The sequence below is a fragment of the Pelobates fuscus genome, chromosome 1, assembly GCF_036172605.1.
Source record: "Pelobates fuscus isolate aPelFus1 chromosome 1, aPelFus1.pri, whole genome shotgun sequence".
Classification (NCBI taxonomy): Eukaryota; Metazoa; Chordata; class Amphibia; order Anura; family Pelobatidae; genus Pelobates; species Pelobates fuscus.
The window spans coordinates 355,283,477-355,302,754 of record NC_086317.1 but is presented as its reverse complement, the minus strand read 5'-3'; the positions used below and the strand labels follow the sequence as shown (position 1 = coordinate 355,302,754).

At 40.6% G+C, this 19,278-nt stretch overlaps 1 protein-coding gene across 1 annotated transcript in view; it reads right to left on the bottom strand.

Annotated features, from left to right (window-relative positions):
• Positions 1-19,278, bottom strand: part of COMMD6 (COMM domain containing 6) — a 28,483-nt gene extending 9,205 nt beyond the window's left edge. The window contains exons 1-5 of the mRNA XM_063444690.1: positions 19,067-19,278; positions 17,308-17,366; positions 6,737-6,802; positions 5,710-5,786; positions 238-403 (exon numbers count right to left, since the gene is read on the bottom strand). Of these exons, the coding sequence (XP_063300760.1) occupies positions 238-403; positions 5,710-5,786; positions 6,737-6,802; positions 17,308-17,366; positions 19,067-19,115 (417 nt within the window). The 5' untranslated portion in view covers positions 19,116-19,278. The remainder of the gene's footprint in view (positions 1-237; positions 404-5,709; positions 5,787-6,736; positions 6,803-17,307; positions 17,367-19,066) is intronic.

Sequence of the window (19,278 nt, the reverse complement as noted above, 5' to 3'; positions counted from 1 at the left end):
AACACTCCTTAATTAAGCAAACGTTGTTCTGGTGACTGCAATGTCCCTTTAACTAATTTGAAAAAATATTCTAAATATGAATTCTTCATCTGGATGAAAATATTAAAGATTATAACAACCAGTAAGAATGACTTTATATTTTCAAATCATGAATTAAATTAGGTCGTTCTACGGGTAATTAAAATCATGATTTATAATTGACTTAATAAATCCCAGATTAATACTAAATACAATTACCTGTCCAACTGGCATTAGATCCTTCACTCCTTCCAATTCGGCCAAATATTTGCCCTCCTGGTTCCACACATGCCGTATTACTTGTAGGATGGACTTTGGTAGCTTGCTACTTCTCAATATGGCGCTTAACAGTTCTTCACAGGACAGTTTCTGCTTTGCTGCTGTGCTAAAGTGGTGAGAAATACATTTATAAATATCACTAGTTTAGAACACATAAAAGTAAAAAAAAAATAACCACACTTGTACACAGGTACATAGGTGAAAAAGATTAAAGTCTATCAAACCTGAAGCCCATTCTTTCATGCTGTTGATTCAAAAGAGGGCAAAAAAAAAAACCAAAAAACAATTGTAGCCATTTCCAAGTATGCTAAAAAAAGGAAAAAATATCCTTCTTCACTTGCAATCAGATTTCTCTTAGAATCCCTTTTTTTTGTAAATCTTTCTTTTATTATGGCATCTGCGTTATGGGGTACAGAATATGAAGAGGGTGTACTGTGGGGTAACATGAGTAATTGACGGCAAGATGGTATACAATACATCCCTGTAGGCGTCATGCAAACATAATAACACGAGCTTGGTTAATGTAATGATTATAAGAACAAGAATAATTGTTGCTAAACAGTGCTAGTTCGGCTACCCCTATGTGTTCCTAGGGTCCTACATGTCCTACAGTGCTATAGGAGCCAATTTGTATTTAATGCAGCGAGGAGTCATAGTTAGGGAGGGAACAGGTTAGTAGTCATCGCATATAGAACCCAGCATGCAAGAGTAGGTAAAAGGAGCGAGTATAGCATTACAATGTTTCCTATGCAGGGCTGCTTCAGGTTAAGCATGCTTTAGGTAGGGTCATGCCAACTGGGCCATCGCTGGGGTTACTGAAGTAGGTTAAACTTCTACAGCTTCAAATAACCTTTGCTCTCAACATGTGTGCGATACAATAGCATTTTTAACTGTGCTTAGCGTTTGCCAGAAAATTAATATGCATTCTGCGGATTGGAACGTAAAAACATAGCTGTATGATCATCATCTAGTATCTACACGATAAGTGTTATGCAGCCTGAGGCAGGTAAATTCTATCATTTGGCGAACTATGCATTTTCTTTGTTTAAAGTATTGAGCTGAAAAGACACACAACATGGACATATACGACTAACTGTGCTCAACTATAGTAGCTTCACAAAATATTACATTCAACAGGTTAAGGTAAGAGAGAGTGGTAACTTCGTCAACAACCGGACAGTTCCTAGTCAGGTGCGGTGGTGGTGTAGCTGTCCGTTAGTGAGGCTGCATCAGCCTATACCGTTGTTGGGCAGAACCGCCGTGCGTGTCCGAGAGGTGGGGGAGATGGCCCCGGTAATTTGTAGGTTCCATAGTGATGGGACTTGGTGCAGGCCTGCGGTCGTCGTCTGCCAGCCCCAGGCTCCCGTGAAGGCCGTCACCTGTGATCCACAGACTCGGTTGCTCAAGGAGGCCGGGTCTTCCCTATTTCGGGCGCCATGTGGGGCTCTGATGTTCTGCCGCCGCCAGCGGCGTGTGAGCCTCCGACGATGTGGTTGGTGCCGTGGAGTCTGACTCCATGTGGCCTTCAGCCCGGGAAGGCATTGTGGACGGGCCCCAGAGCCGCGTCCCCAGCTTTGTAGATAGAGCCTTGGGCCAGGGGGTGCTTCTTTGAGCTTGGTAGGAACTCCGTTCCCTGAGTGGAGCGGACTTAAGTGTGCTTTGGGTTTCTCTCGTCTCTTCCGCTTCTTGTCGGTTGGTGTCTCCTGAGTCTCGCGACCGGTGAAGCTTGGTGCATGACAGGGAGGGTGTATTGGGTCAGGTGGCAGGTTCATGTGTCGCGTTTTGCTTTCAAGCTTCTGCCAAAAGGCCGAGAATAGCTTATCCAGGCGGACCTCCAGCGGCTCCAGTAGGTCCCTTGTATTGGGAGACCCTGTGGAGTCCGCCATCTTGCCTGCAGCCACACGGAGTGTTCGTCGTTTGCGGGTTACCTCATCGTCGCTGGACAGCAGGTAGTGGGTAGCCGGGACCGGGATAACCCCCGCCGGTCCATAGGGGGGGGAACGTGGGCCTAGGCGTTGTCTGTGAGCCGTCGCCAGCAATGGAGGAGCGGCCGCCTTCACCATGCCGGTCGTGCTCTTAGGCCTCGGGTTGTTTTGCCGGGATTTCTGTTGTCGGTGCCCGGTGTTTGGCATCAACGTGTAGCCCTTGCCAGTGGCATTCCGTTGGTGACCCATTTGCCGGGTGTTGGAGTCGATTTGTGGCTTTTTTCTCGGTCGGTACAGAAATTGGAGCGGGAGCAGCTTTGACTTGCGTCCGCTTAGCTTCGCATCCAGGCCACGCCCCTAGAATCCCTTTTTAACCCCTTAGTGACCAGACCGTTTTTCAATTTTCTTACGGTTAAGGACCAGGGCTGTTTTTAAATTTCTGCAATTTGTGTTTAGCTGTATATTTCCTCTTACTCATTTACTGTACCCACACAGATTATATACAGTTTCTCGCCATTAAACGGTCTTTTTAAAGATACCATTATTTTTATCATATCATATAATTTGCTAGAAGAAAAAAAATTTGATGAAATTTTTTTCAAAAACGCACCTTTTCTAACTTTGACCCCCCAAAATCTGTTAAACATCTACAACTGTGCTAAATAGTTTTAAAATGTTGTCCTGAGTTTAGAAATACCTTTACTTCATAAATGCAAGTTATAGGGCTATAAGTACAAGTAGGACATTGCGGTTTCAAAAAATATATATTTTAAAAATGTATCAATTGTGACACTGTAACACTTATCTGTCATAAATCTCTGAATCACACCTCACATGTAAAAAAAAAAAATTTAAGTAGACAACCCAGGGTATTCAATATGGGGTATGTCCAGTCTTTTTTAGTAGCCACTTAGTCACAAACACTGGCCAAAGTTAGCGTTCATAATAGTTTTTTGCATTTTTAACACACAAACAAATATAAATGCTAACTTTGGCCAGTGTTTGAGACTAAGTGGCTACTAAAAAAGACTGAACATAACCCATTTGCAATACATTGGGTGGTCTTCTTTTGCAAATGGTATGCCATCATTGGATCAATTCTCATTCCTGGGCTACCATGCGTTCTTAAAGGCAACATAACCAATCTGGCAAGTTGAAAAACAAAACAAAAGGAAAATCATGCCTTATATTTAACCTTGTAACTTTCAAAAACACAATGAAACCTGTACATGGGGGGTACTGTTATACTCAGGAAACTTTGCTCAACACAAATATTAGTGTTTCAAAACAGTAAAACGTATCACAACAATATCATCAGTTAGTGTGTTAAAAATGCAAAAAACTTCACTTTCACTTACAATATCATTGCTGTGATATGTTTTACGGTTTTGAAACACTAATATTTGTGTTCAGCGAAGTCTCTCGAGCAAAACAGTACACCCCATGTACAGGTTTTAGGGTGTCATGGAAAGTTACAGGGTTAAATACAGTGCTAGCAGTGCTAGCAAATTCAATTCTCTGAACTTTCAGCCTGGGTTGTAAGGCAGGTCCCTCAAATGGCAATCAATAAAATTACTTAATTATGTAAAAATATTACATAAATATGCACATAGAATTTAAATTATATATATATTTGAAGTCTACATGTATATTTATGAAATTATGTAATTATGTATATAGATATATATATATATATATATATATATATATATATATATATATATATATCGGATTATTTGTTTATTTATACATAGATATATATAATTTCATTCTAAGTGTATTTTGATATAAATATATATTCATATCAAAATCCAGTAAGAATAAAATTAGTTATAAAATTACAATATAATTCTTTTATTATTTTTATATTTATTTACTTTTTTAATTTACTTTTAATAATTATATATATGCATATGCACACACACACACACTATATATCTTGTTGAAGTGCACTTACAGGACTCAATAATATTTCTAATCGTGCTGTTTATTCAAGCATCAAGTAATACAAAGAAGTGTCGGCGTTTCAGTCCTTGCCGGACTTTTTTCAAGACAGTTTGATGGTGTGGGTCATTTCATTAAATACACACTACTGAAACATGATTGGAGGATGAAAAACAGAACGGAGGTTCAATTAAGTTTTAAGTGAATTATTTAAAAAATTGTACTTCAAAAGAGAGATAAACATGGTGTATATGTCATGCCCCTATGGTCTCCTTCCTTGCCATTTAGGAGTTTATACAGCCCTAGTCACACCTAACCTCCATGTGACCTACACAGTCTCCCTACACATGTCCTGTAAAGAGAGATCTAATGTTTAAACTTCTTATATTGCACATTCTGTTTAATTGCTAACTTCTAATCTCCTGTTCTGTTAATAGCTTGCTAGAACCTGCAGGAGCCTCCCGTTTGTGGCTAAAGTTCAATTAACAGAGCAGGAGATAAACACTTCTAAAGTAGACCATTTTTTAATGCAGGATGTGTAATGCAGAGGAGGTGTGGCTAGGGCTGCATAAGCAGACACATAAGTGATTTAAAGGGATTCTCCAGTGCCAGGAAAACAAACCCGTTTCCCCTGGCACTAGAGAATCCTGGAGTGCTCCCCTTCCTCCCCCATCCCATGTCGCTGAAGGGGTTAAAACCCCTTCAGCTACTTACCTGAATCCAGCGCTTCCCCAGATGCTGGAGGTCCATGAGGACGTCAAGCGCCAGATAACGGACCAAAAGTCTGTTTGGATTCCGGAAGCCCTCTAGTGGCTGTCTGGTGGTCAGCTACAGAGGGCAGACTTAGAGCTGCAATGTAAACATTACAGTTCTCTGGGACTGCAATGCTTTACATTTCAGTACTAGGTGCAAAAGGGTCACAGCACCTGGACTACTTCAATTAGCTGAAGTGGTCTGGGTGCCTACATTGTCCCTTTAATTCCTAAATGACAGATGATTAAGCAGTGATACGGCGAAAGCATGATCTATAAACCAAAACTGCTTCATTAAGCTAAAATGGTTTTGGTGCTTAGTGTATCCTTTTAATATGCACTCAACAAAAAGCTTACCCTTACTTGGCTCAGGAATTCAAAGACATTTATAACTGACCAGCATTGCACAACAAAATGTTTATTCCCCCCCAAATTAAACTATTAGTTTACCCATTGAGATAACCACATAACTTCAGTATGCTTGTTCACATTTTTATCCAGCTCTGAGACTATACAGTAAAAAAGCTGAAGTGGGATATTGAGTTCATAGTCTGCTTGTCATATTAGGATATATGTTACCTCTCGCAGGTTTTATAGTGGTATAAAGGTTTCAGATTGACATAACCCATTTAGAATAGTGTTAAATGTAACATTTACAATATTGGTGGACAGTGTTGGAAGTACATCAGAACATTTCAATGGAAGCAATGTTAGCGCTTTGCTTTTCCAGATTTGAAAATCTCTGTGAAAACGATTGCAAATGTAACCATTTGTATGAGGGATGTGCTTACCTAAAGAGAGAGGTAACCGCATTAGTAATGTTTCTAAGGTTCTCCACATTTACTTCTACTCCAGCAGCTTGAAATCTCTGGTGAAACAAATAAGCAAAAACCTCTACTTAAATGTAAAAAATAATGAAAATGAGAAATTTTTAGATGAGGAAATACGGACTACTTATTCCCCCCCCCAAAACAACCATCTTTCAGTGAATCAGATTTGCATTAAGCTATTTATCATGTTCCTCAAACCATTCCTAAACATTTTTTGCAGTGTGGCAGATTGCATTATCCTGCTGAAAGAGGTTACTAACAACAGGGAACACTCCCCATGGTAAACGACGCACATGCACTCGGCCATCCATCTGATCTAGAAAACAAACATGATTCATCACTAGGAGCTCTGACTGGTCTGGTGCTGTGAAGCACTGTGTGTTCTGACACCTTTCTTTCATGACCAGCATTAAGTTTTTCAGCAATTTGAACAACAGTAGTTCTTCTGTGTGATCGGACCAAGCGTGCTAGCGTTCTCTCCCCACATACACCAGTGAGCCTGCGGCGCCTATGACTCTGATGCCGGTTCACTCGTTATCCTTTCTTGCACCATTTTGGTTGCATCTATCAAAGGTATTAACCACTGCATACTTGGAACACCCCACACTTCACTAGCCATCACTTTTTGGCTCTTGTCAAAGTCACTCAGATTGCCTATTTTCCTGCTTCCGCCACATTAAATTAGAGAACTGACTGTTAACTTCTTGTCTGTTTAATCCAGACCTTAAGAGGTGCCATTGTAACAATAATGTTATTCTGTTCAATTGTCAGTGGTTTTAATGTTGTTGCTGTCACCTGTCATATAAAACACCTGACCACATATTACAGTCAGTAAGATAAAAACCCAAGTCCATGCTGAAATCAACAGAACAAACTTTGTGACTAAATTCCAATGTTCATGATACACAGTTTTAAAATGTCACTACCATGCTGCTGAAAGTCATAGACTCTGGTAAGAAAAACTGATCAGGTTACATTAAATACTCACCTGAAAAAGAACTGATTGGTCTACTCCCCCATCCTGGCTCTGAAGATGCTGAACACTCTGTTGACACTAAAAAACAAAACAATTGTTAAACCAAGGGTTCATGCCCACATTCGGTGGAGCTGATACCACCTATTCTGACCCATTCCCCTAACCTTGGGTTTAACTTTGTTGATCCAAGACTAAGGGGAATTTCCTTTTGTTTCTATATTTTACTATTAAAGGGTTCAAGACCCATCTTTAGTGGTCAGAACAGAGACTTCTCGATACACAAATCATTGATTTATGGCGGGCTTTTTAGCAAACAAACCTAATGCCACAAAATGGTGTCAAGACGCTGATTTAATTTTTTCCGAATCTGACCTACAGCCAGACAATTTAAACTATTCTATGACATCTGGTTTTAATTCCCTCACACAATTATACAGGCAACAAATCAGATCTAGCTGGGAGATATCCTCCTTAGAAAATTACTTAAAAAAGAATTTGATACCAAGGGGTCTAAGAATACCTACCACCCCCAGCTCCCACATTGATGAAGAAGAGTTCATCAAAGAATGGGAGGAAGCCGCTGGCCAATGTTCCATACGCTTTATGCAGATCTTATGTAAATTTGAGAACAAAAAACTAATAGAGATAGAAAAAAAGATTGAGAGTGAAGTTGAAAAAATTCAACAGCATAAAGCTGATCCAATATTCAGCACTAATGAAAACAAACTACAAACCAACCTAGAAAAATATCAAAGCATTATAAAACAAAGGAAACACCAAAAATTTTTACGGGATCACAAAGATTTCAAAACCGGTAACATCTATAAAAAGTTTAATAGAAAGAGAAGGGTTGACAGCGATCAGGCTTCTACCTCTGAATATGAGTCTAGTGGATCAGATACTGATGTAACAGCGACTCCCTCCACCTCAAGCGAGAACAATAGAGGGATTCTAAAGAGAGGGGTCACTTTTTTAGACCATACACAGGGGGACAACCGCCCCTTCCTGAGACCAAGACCCAAAAAACAATACAACAGAAAGAACCGGTACTGAAAAACAGACAAATTGTCAACCTATCTGACTATATTCCCACACAGTCAGAATTAGATCTGTTGACAAAAGGCCTGTCTTTTATCCCCACACCACGCTTTGACAAATTCACCTGGGTTAAGGATATTCACCTTTTTGCGAGAAAGCTCATTCTACACAAAAACTATCTCCTTAATGAAGAGAAAAAAGCCAAAAATTTAGGTCTAGAACTCAGAGACTATCGCATGACCATGATCCTAGCAGAATTGTTAGAAGAGAATGACGATTCAGCAGGACCAAAATACCCCCTGACTAACCTGAGGAATAAAAGCCACTACTGCCCTAAACTGGGAGACTCAAAGTACGTTGAGACCTTCGTTGAATTAGTATGCGAGGAGATTGAGAAAATAAAGTTCAATGAAATAAGTCACAAACCAAACTCGAATCTAACAGCTTCAGAGTATATAGCGGTTAAGACATTAAAAGAGAATCAGACTATAACTATAAAACCCTCGGACAAAGGGGGCAATATAGTTATAATGGACACTCAAAAATATATGGAAATGAATAAAAGAATACTCACAGATCAACTGACTTATAAAATCTTGAAACAAGATCCCTCTAAAATATTTACTGAGAGGCTGAGAAGCATACTACAACAAGGTTTTGATGATAATCTGATTTCAAAAGACGAATATAATTACATGGCCATTAATAACCCTCGCATCTCAACTTTTTACAGCCTACCTAAGATCCATAAACAACAGATGATCTTGACAGGCAGACCCATTGTCTCAGGCAATAACAACATTACCCAGAATGTTAGTGTCTACTTAGACCACATTCTGAAACCACTAGTCACACAACTCCCGTCATACCTAAGAGACACCAAACAAACCTTAGCAGTTTTAACTCAAACTAAATTACCACACAACTCCATCATCTGCAGTTTGGATGTCGAATCATTATACAGCTCAATACCACATAATCTGGGAATAAAGCACACTGAGCATTTCTTAAGGAGGAGAGGGACATCCCTCGATAAACACAGTGACCTGGTATTAGATCTTTTAAAGTTTGTTCTAACACACAACTTTTTCCTGTTTGATGGAGTGTACTACCACCAGGTGCAGGGGACTGCTATGGGGACGTCTTGCGCACCCTCATATGCGAACCTGCACCTGGGATGGTGGGAGGAACAAATAGTCTTCACATCTCCTCCAAAAAATCCCCTGACCCAGTACATCTATCTCTGGAAAAGATATATAGATGATATAATAATCATCTGGACTGGGTCAGGGGAACAATTCAGACAATTCACACACAGCCTCAATACGAATGAATTGAACTTAAAGTTCACCGCTGAAATTGGCACTCCGTCCTTAAGCTTTCTTGATCTAATGGTGTCCCCGCAACAACAGGGCAGCATAAAAACAAACTTATTTAGAAAAAGCACAGCCACCAACAACCTTCTGAATTGGAAGAGTCACCACCCAATTCAGCAGAAACGGGGAATACCGACGGGCCAATACTTACGTCTAAGGCGTAATTGCTCTGACTTAGAGGATTTTAAAACACAGGCTAAAGAATTACGTCACATGTTTAGGTCTAAGGGGTACCCCAATAAATGCCTCAAGAGGGCATACCACAGGGCCCTCTTAACCGAACAAGAAGACCTCCTAAGAGAAGAAGGCGTTCCCGCTTCAACACAAAAACCTGAACAAAAACAACTTAGATGTGTCGCCACCTTCGATGGGGGTTGGGACCAAGTCAAATCAATTATGAATCGCTTCTGGCCTCTGCTAAAACAAGACAGTCACCTCAGGGACGTTCTACCCCCCTACGCTACCTTGACAGCCAGAAGGGGCAATAATTTGAAAGATTTACTGGTGCACAGTCACTTTCAAACTAGCAAACCACCTACACACTGGCTGTCAAGCAAAATTAAAGGCACCTATAAATGTGGTAGGTGCAAAGCTTGCAGATACATAGAGACTAATTCAAAAAACTTTAATAACAGCTCCAAGACGGAAAATTTTAAATCATTGTCATTTTTCAACTGTAACTCGAAGGGAGTGATTTATCTAATCACCTGCCACTGTCATGCCATGTACGTTGGCAAAACCTTCAGACCGTTCAAGAGACGTATTCTTGAACACATCAATTCTGTCAAGTCAGCCAGGCACATAGAAACATCGATCTCCAGACACGTTAAAACAGTTCACAATGGAGACCCCAATGTCCTCAAATTTCAAGGCATTGAATTAATCAAACAGGACCAGAGGAAGGGCAATTGGGATCAACGCTTAAGAAAGCGCGAGTGCTACTGGATTTACCGACTCAAAACTCTATCACCCAAAGGTCTCAATGAGGGTTTTTCATACTCCCCATATATCTAGAAGTCTCTCTAGAAATTCTTATCTTGTATATTTGTAAATAGCCTATTTTATGTTTCTTAATTACTTTTTTTGACCAATCTAAGGGTATTCACTCACTACATATTCTTCTTTCACTTTAGTTTATTGTTATTAAAAGCAGGGACATTAATTGTCCCAGGATTGACCGTCCCTTCCTTTCTCCCCCTCCCCCCTCCCCTCCGTTACACCTATGGGGATAAAAAAATATATGCATATACATACAGTTCAGTGACACCATAGTCAAATGATTAAAGAAATCCAATATATTCAACATAACACACTTAGATAGATTGATTCTATCTTATTTAAATTGAATGTTTTCTCTTTAAATTAAGGCATTTCAGTGATAGCTCTATATTTATATAAATAGCTCACTACAACAGATGCACTATATCGTTATTTCACTGTGTTATGCTTGACTTTCGGTACGCACTGTCAGTCTGACATTCATAGTCTGGACACACTTGACAGTGTCCAAATTACCTAACCGCTTTTTCTACTTCTGTAATTCATCGCTACCTAATTTACTGTACTAAACTGTAACAAAGGATGCCCAACCAATCGAGTAGATAGAACGGCTAAACACTCCACCTACTTTCTCCCACGTGGAGGTAACATAACACGTCATTGATGACGATGCGACGATCCCCTCTGTAATTGGCTGACAGCCACCCACACACGGAGAGGGTCCGTGCAGCACGTCATTGATGACGCTGCGAGTATCCTGCCCATGATTGGATAAGGGGTATTTAAATACCGGGAGACCTCGGGCGGCAATCCTTACCCCTGACGAAGGAGTTGCTCAAACTCCGAAACGCGCGTCGGGTCACCTGGAGGGATCCCCAATCACCACATATCGGCACCTCACAGGGCACTACACCAGGAGGCACTAAGGGAATCCCTCCCTTCACTTATTTTGCAATGGTTATTTATTTTTGTTAATCACCTTATCCCTATGATTTTTTCTGGAGTCCAACTCCACTAGACAGCATTGCAGCATTGAATTCAGCCTTTCAGTTTAGAACACCCACGAAGGTGTTTATTAGCAGAAGCTAGGGAATAGCTACAGCAGCAGAACAGTGTTAGGTCTCTGTCATATTAGACTTATACTTGTTTTCAAGGTACACTGTGATCACTCTGTTCTCTTTGTTACTACTGTGCAACTATCGCCTGTTACAATTATCTGCTATCTTATACTCATGAATATACTCTGTTTATACTGGGTGGATTGATCACCTAACTGATTGATCTTCTAACAAGATCATTAAGGCTATGTGCTGCTGCAGGGGAATATTAGCCTAAAACTTCTACGGTACAAGCCCCAACTTAAGGAGGCTTTTGAGTAGTATTATTTACCTAGGTTTGACACCTAAGGCTAATATAGATAACAGAGCCAATCTGCTGAGAGATAAGTGCTTCTGCATCCTTTCTATCTTACAATAGACTAATAAAGCTTTATATATTTTTTTCATTGATACAAGGATACTCTTTGGCACTTTTTTCATATAGCATTGAAGTATTGCTCTGAAGGAATTTTTTCCTTACTCCGCTCCCCCTATCCCCTCCTGTCTGCCTACGGGATTCCAGACCCTAAGATTCATCCAGGCACAAAATTATACTGTACCAACAACCTTATCAGCCAGCTGGGTAGTTGCTCTCTCCAAAGGGCACCACCTCAGCATTTTATGTGTTTTTTTCATAATTGTTAAATACTTACTGCCATGGGAATAAAAGTAACAAAATAAAACAAAAATACGGCACAAAATGTAACCAAAGAAGAATATGTTTGATTCTGCAAATTTCAGACAGAAACAAAGATTGTCATTCATTAATTCAACTACTATAGTTTAGACACATAGAATGTGACGGCAGATAAGAACCATTCGGCCCATCTAGTCTGCCCAATTTTCTAAATACTTTCATTAGTCCCTGGCCTTATCTTATAGTTAGGATAGCCTTATGCCTATCCCACACATGCTTAAACTCCTTTACGGTGTTAACCTCTACCACTTCAGCTGGAAGGCTATTCCATGCATCCACTACCCTCTCAGTAAAGTAATACTTCCTGATATTATTTTTAAACCTTTGTCCCTCTAATTTAAGACTATGTCCTCTTGTTGTGGTAGTTTTTCTTCTTTTAAATATAGTCTCCTCCTTTACTGTGTGTATTCCCTTTATGTATTTAAATGTTTCTATCATATACCCCCTGTCTCGTCTTCTCCAAGCTATACATGTTAAGATCCTTTAACCTTTCCTGGTAAGTTTCATCCTGTAATCCATAAACCAGTTTAGTAGCCCTTCTCGGAACTCGCTCTAAAGTATCAATATCCTTCTGAAAATACGGTCTCCAGTACTGGGTACAGTACTACAAGTGAGGTCTCACAATGGCATGAGCACTTCCCTCTTTCTACTGCTAATACATCTCCCTATACAACCAAGCATTCTGCTAGCATTTCCTGCTGCTCTATTACATTGTCTGCCTACCTTTAAGTCATCAGAAATAATCACCCCTAAATCCCTTTCCTCAGATGTTGAGGTTAGGACTATATCAAATATTCTGTACTCTGCCCCTGTCTATTTACGTCCAAGATGCATTATCTTGCACTTATCCACATTAAATGTCAGTTGCCACAGCTCTGACCATTTTTCTAGTTTACCTAAATCATTTGCCATTTGGCTTATCCCTCCTGGAACATCAACCCTGTTACATATTTTAGTATCTTACCATCAAGACCTTCTGCAATATCACTAATAAAAATATTAAAGAGAATGGGTACTGATCGCTGAGGTATCCCACTGGTAACTAGACCATGCTTCAAATATACTCCATTGACTACAACCGTCTGTTGCCTGTCACTCAGCCACTGCCTAACCCATTCAACAATATTGAAATCCAAACGTAAAGATTGCAGTTTATTTATAATCCTTCTATGTGCCAAAAGCCTTACTAAAATATAGGTAATCAAAAAAAAAAAATCAATAAGGTTAGTTTGGCATGATATTTCTGAAGTCATTTGTAATTTATATTTACAAATTGCACTGCAAATATGCAATGTGTATGAAAAAGGAAAACAAAAAAGGGGCGGAGCCTTGCTACCAGGCTGAACGGACGTGCCAAGACCAAGCTCCTGATGAAACTTACTACTTTAATGAATTCCAAGAAAAATAGGCAATTTATTAGAACCAGCAGCTACACAGCGACGTTTCAACCCCTCAGGGTCTTTATCAAGGGTGAGGGGTTGAAACGTCGCTGTGTAGCTGCTGGTTCTAATAAATTGCCTATTTTTCTTGGAATTCGTTGGAGTGCCTGGATTATTTTCTATATTTTACAAGTTTACATTTGGTCCATTTTGGTACTGGGACTTATCCAGTGAAGCACCCTGGATTCCTGGATGAAGGGCTGAGTGCACTTCCACTATTTCTTTATACGAAACTTACTACTTTGGGGTAAAAAAAAAAACAGAAAAATAGGCACGACTGAGACTTGGAGGGCTACACTGGTGCTGGGGACACCTGGGTGAACTCTTGGACACCAGACTCATCCTCATACCCAACCGGGAACCCGGGCTCAGAAAAGTCCCACCATTCTCCATTCTTCAACCCCCACCCCCCATTAGACCTGCGGGGGATATCCCGGTCCTCGCTGTGCGTCCGGAGCAATTCATCCGGATCAAAACCTAAGTGTTGCAGAAAGCATCAGTGGCGCTTCCCTCACGATGCACACACAAGATGGCGGCTGAACACTCTCTACATAAGCTGAGCCAGCCCCCAAATAAAAAACACCTACATGGTACCACCATGGATATCATGCAGCGCCTAGAGACGTAAGAAAGCAGCCCAGATCACACAGCAAGGCTCCATGGCAGCGGATGAGCAGGGTCGCAGTTAGCTGGGAGCCACGCTCGGGAACAGCACCCGTACACCCGATGCTCATTCTCCCTAGCCCACCCGAGCTGAAGGCCAGGAGGGCTTTGACCCAACAGCATCTCCCACACCGGCGGCGGCCAATGTGCCGCAAGCGGCAGCCACACACCAGGCCCGCCGCCACTCCCATAGGAGGAGGAAACTCGGGCTCCAGAAGTTACAGAGTTTGTGGCCAAGAGATGCAGGCCTACACACCAGCCTGGGGCTGAAAGGACACACTCACCCGCACCTTTACAGCAGCGGTCCTCATTGTTCCCCCGACGGAAGGAATTGGATGAAAGAATACCACACACAGACTTCCTCATGTCTCGCACGCTCACTCCACCGTGTTCCAGTACATGTAACTAAGCCATAATGCCTCTTATAACCTTGACTGTAGCGCTTGGGCTTTAGAGTGTTTTTTCCCTAGAGCACCGGATCACAGTGAACAGTAATCTTCAGAGCAACTAGATGTATTTAGCATGTGTATAGCTCAGCGTGTTTCTCCATATACTACTTAACCTAGCATGTCGCCTGGCTAAACAACTCAATATTCTTTGTTAAATGAATCTTATTTTTACCCTATCGTTACATTGCAACACACATATAACTCACTATCTTTACCTGCTAACACTGTTATATTGTACGTTTTGATGTGTCAGTTTAGCCTGTATGTTATGAACTTAAAAATGAGGCAGTCAAGCCGCAGAGTATATATAACAATGTGCATACTACTGTACTTTTGATGTGTGACCAATTCATATCTCCCCTCTTTATTTTCTGTACCCATTGTGATCCTTGTTTGCAGATAGCAGAGTCCTCTAATGTAAACAACAGGCACAGTCCTTTTAATTGCATATAATCCAGGCACTTTGTTTCCAAATCCACACAGGAGGCAGCAGTAAATGAAAACATAAATATAACACAAATCCCTATAACCAAACACCTAGCTCGTCTGAGCACTAACTAACTTCAGGTTCCCTATCTCTCAGGGGTTAAACTAAAACAAAACAATATTGGTTTCACCAACCTAGTGTCTTTGTCTGCTCTCAGCAGTGCTCCAAGCCAGCCTTGACTGCTTTCCTTTCTGCACTCCCAGTGCTCAGTCTCCTTGACTCTCTCACTGGAGAGAACAGCCTCTCTCCTACCTGCTTCCAGGGAGGAAGCCAGCAATCCCCCCTTTACCACCTGCCTAGCAGGGAGGGGTTCCCACTGCTACAGCTGATTATCTGCAGCTGAGCAGTGGGTTGGAGACAGTCCAAAAAACCCTGGCCTGGATCTATGTCTCCCAAGAAAACCACTAAACTGTGGATTTGAGCATTGGCCCACCCTGCTCTCCAAATGCTCCATCCCAGGGGCCCATAACTAAACTTAGCTTTGTGTTGCTCACAACACAAACTACACATACTCCCCCTGGGGTTAAATAGCCTCTCTGCCTTCGCTTTAACACACCATTTTTATCTATGCCTCAATAAAAGAAAAATTACAATTAAAAAAAGAAAACAATAAAAAGATTTTATGACAAACTTGTCACAATTGGTAAAAACATTTTTTTTTTTTTTTTAAATGACAGCATGATAAATAACAATACATACCACATGACAGGGCTTGACAAATTAGCTTTAAATCTAGGAGTCAGGTTTTATTTAAACTAACAAAGCTTTATTATAATAACAAAAATAACAGATCCTAAAGTGGCTCTGGTGTTTATATCATGTCCCTGCAGGCTTTTCAGAGAAAAGGCACGGTTTACATTGCTGCCTAGTAACAGCTCTAATGACAGTCACTCAGACGGCAACTAGAGGTGCTTCTTAGTACAGTACTACACATTATGCATCACCTACATTCAGCATTTCCATGCTCTGCATGGAGGCACTAAAAATACCCCATAGAGATGCATTAATTGCAGAGAAAAGGCAGTGTTTACATTACAGCCTAGTAACAACTCTAGTGGCAGTCAATTATGCAAACAATGCAGTACTTGTGTTCAGCGTCTCCAGACTCTGCATTAATTCAATGCATCTCTATACATGCACAATAGCCTACCAATACTTCCCCCTGGTAAAGCATTAAATTGGCTGAGATCATTAATATTTCAGCCATGGAGGCAGGTTCAGCCGCAGCGAGGCGGGATCGGCGATGGAGAAAAGATAAGTTTAAACTCATTTTTACTCCACCGAGGGGTTGTCACCTAAATATTTATTCCAGCACTATAGTGTTAGGAATACAAACATAGATTCCAAACACTATAGTGTTCCTTTAATAACGAAGAAATGATATATGTATATGTTAAATAAACCCACTTTGTCCTTTAACAAAATGTCACATATGATTTAATGCAAAATGGCACATATGTTTTAAATTAGTAAATTAGAAAGATTAGAATTTTGGTTCTGTTTGCCCCCCCGCCCTCCCCCAGCCCTATGCCTTTGGGAGATCATGAGTACGGATGATCTCCCAGCAAATAAAATGCTTCTCAGAGAAGCAATAGAAAGCAGGGTACATGCACCACAATCACTGTTGTGTTTCTGCAATGCTTCTTTTACGAGAAGTGTTGAATCCAATGTTTACCTATGAGCAGCATTGTCTTCCACTTTGCTTCCCCAATAAGGGAGAAAACCCTGCCATCTTTCTGACTGATTATTTTATGTTCTGATAACACCTAAAGCACTTCAGCAAACTGAAATGCTTTAGAACAGGCTTTCCCAAACTCCAGCCCTCCAGATGTTGTTGAACTACAACTCCCATGATTCTATGAATGAAATAGATAGGCTGAGAATCATGTGAGTTGTAGTTCAGCAACATCTGGATGGCCGGAGTTTGGGGAAGTCTGCTTTAGAGGTTTGGAGTGTTCCTTTAACAGTGGCATTCAATAAGGGATACAGTAAAAAATGACAGGCAGACAGCCTAATGTATGTCCCACTTCTTGTCTAAGACACTACACCCAATGCCCAGCAAGCAATGTGTGCTGCTATATTTTATTTCATGATTTTTTTTCTTCTTAAACATAAAGCTGAAGTGAAAAGGAAAAATGTACTACATTGCACAATAGCATTTTTGTTGTTGTTTTTTTACTGCAATAAAAGCAAAAATTGAGTCCCAGTCCACATGTGGAAAAAGAAGGCATGTCTGCCACATAAGAGAAGAGGAATAGAAAATACATTACTGGGAAAAAGAATCCTTTCTACACTGGTACTGGCATTTACACCAATTAAAATTTTAAGATATACATACCAGTTCAGCAAATAAATCGGGTGGTAATGATTTGATCAGATCACTAGTCTTTTCAAAACCTGAAATGGAGACATGATTCAAGGTGAAAAATAAACATTTGAACTTTTAAGTTATTTGTTCACCCTTCTTCCCTAAAATATACATGTGTGTGAATTAAGTTTGCATTCAGATTCCACTAGAAATTTAGGCAATCACAAACATGTAGAGGACCAAAGCAGCATCCATCTTCTGAAATATCTGTTTCAGGAAGGGCGGAGTGCTGCCGGGCAGGGGAGCTCCTGATTGGCTGAGTGCATCCAAGCTTTACCATAGGAAAGCACTTATGTTTTCCTATGGGGACTTTTGTTTTGCTTGGTCAGTGTTCTGGAAGCGCTTCTAGTGGTTCTCAGTATTACAGCCACTACAGGTGGATTTAACCCTACATCGCAACCATTGCTGCTTCTAAAAAAAATAAACAAAATCAGCAACATTTTACATTGCAGGGTTAACAGGACAGGTGTACTGCACCCAGTCCAATTCATTGCAATTAAGTGGCCTGAATGACTTACTTGGTCCTTTAGCACTGAATGAGGATCCCCAACTTCCCACTGCCCCACACACACTTGCGGTGTGGCTAAGGCAGAAATTACACACTGCGTTGTAGCCATACCGATTCATACCTGAAATGGCAATGTGATAATTATTTATAAAGTACCAAAAAAAAATATTCCGTACTGCTGTACAATGAGTGGACTAAACAGACATGTAACCAGACAAGTTAGACGCACAGGAGCAGAGGGTTTGAAGGCCCTGCTCAATGAGCTTACATGATACAGGGAGAGGGGAATAGAGAGACAAAGGGGTAAGGGTAGGGGTAGAATAGGAGGTTGCTAGAAAAGTATTAGTTTTGACAGTTGCAGGAGACAAATCAGAGTGCAGGGAGAGAAAGCTGATTCCTCTCTTGCAATGGTCATTAGTCTAATACTATCCTTACCTTTTTGTGTCACTTTACCCCACTCCCTCTAGCATATAAGCTCATTGAGCAGGGCCCTCAACCCCTCTGTTCCTGTGTGTTCAACTCGTCTGGTCATAACTAAATGTCTGTTTGTCCACCCACTGTAAAGCGCTGCGGAATTTGTTGGCGCCATATAAATAATAACACAATTTTAATAATAAGAAGAATGCATACATCTAGTTGCTACGCTAAAATGGACAAACTGCAGCACAGATTACTTTTTATTTATTTGCCGTTTAGAAATCTTGGCCTAAAATTTGAAATTCAAATTGAACTCCTCACATTTCACACTTTAGAGAATAATATAATTTGAGTCTTCAAATGTGCCTGTCAGCATTTAAAACTCACAGGTAAGGTTAGAGAATGGCCATCTTCACCTCCTGTACCTGTCAACATTACTTTAGCTGTCAATTACTTGCTGCTATATATAAATATTATCAACTGCATTTATATAGTACCAACAAGCTTCACTGTGCTTTACAATTATAGAACAGGGAAATCTAACACAAATAATTAACACTGTTAGAGACAAAAGGTAAAGAAGGTCCTCTCAAACAAGCTCACAATCTATGACAATATATCTCTCCATTATGTAAATGAAAGCACTGCAAAATATGTTTGTGATAAATGATGTAATGTAAGCGACACACAAATTATAGAGTTCACTAAGTGTGTGTGTTAGTGTCTCTCGCTAGAGAGCTTCTATGTCAGTCTAAAGTGACAGCTCTCCAGACAATGGCAGAGATATAAACTCCACTAACTCACCAGCAAACATTACTGCACCAGCCTCTGGATCCATATAATCACCCGGCATGCTCTGCAAATGTCATGTGAGTGACAGGGGTACATCACGTGAGTAGGTGTATTGCCAATTTAGGAAGCGGTAGCCGCCATCTTTAAACAGGGCACACTAGATTATTTCGAAAAACCCACTGTAACCAAGTCTATAGAACGTTCAGAGAACGTTCCTGTAGACC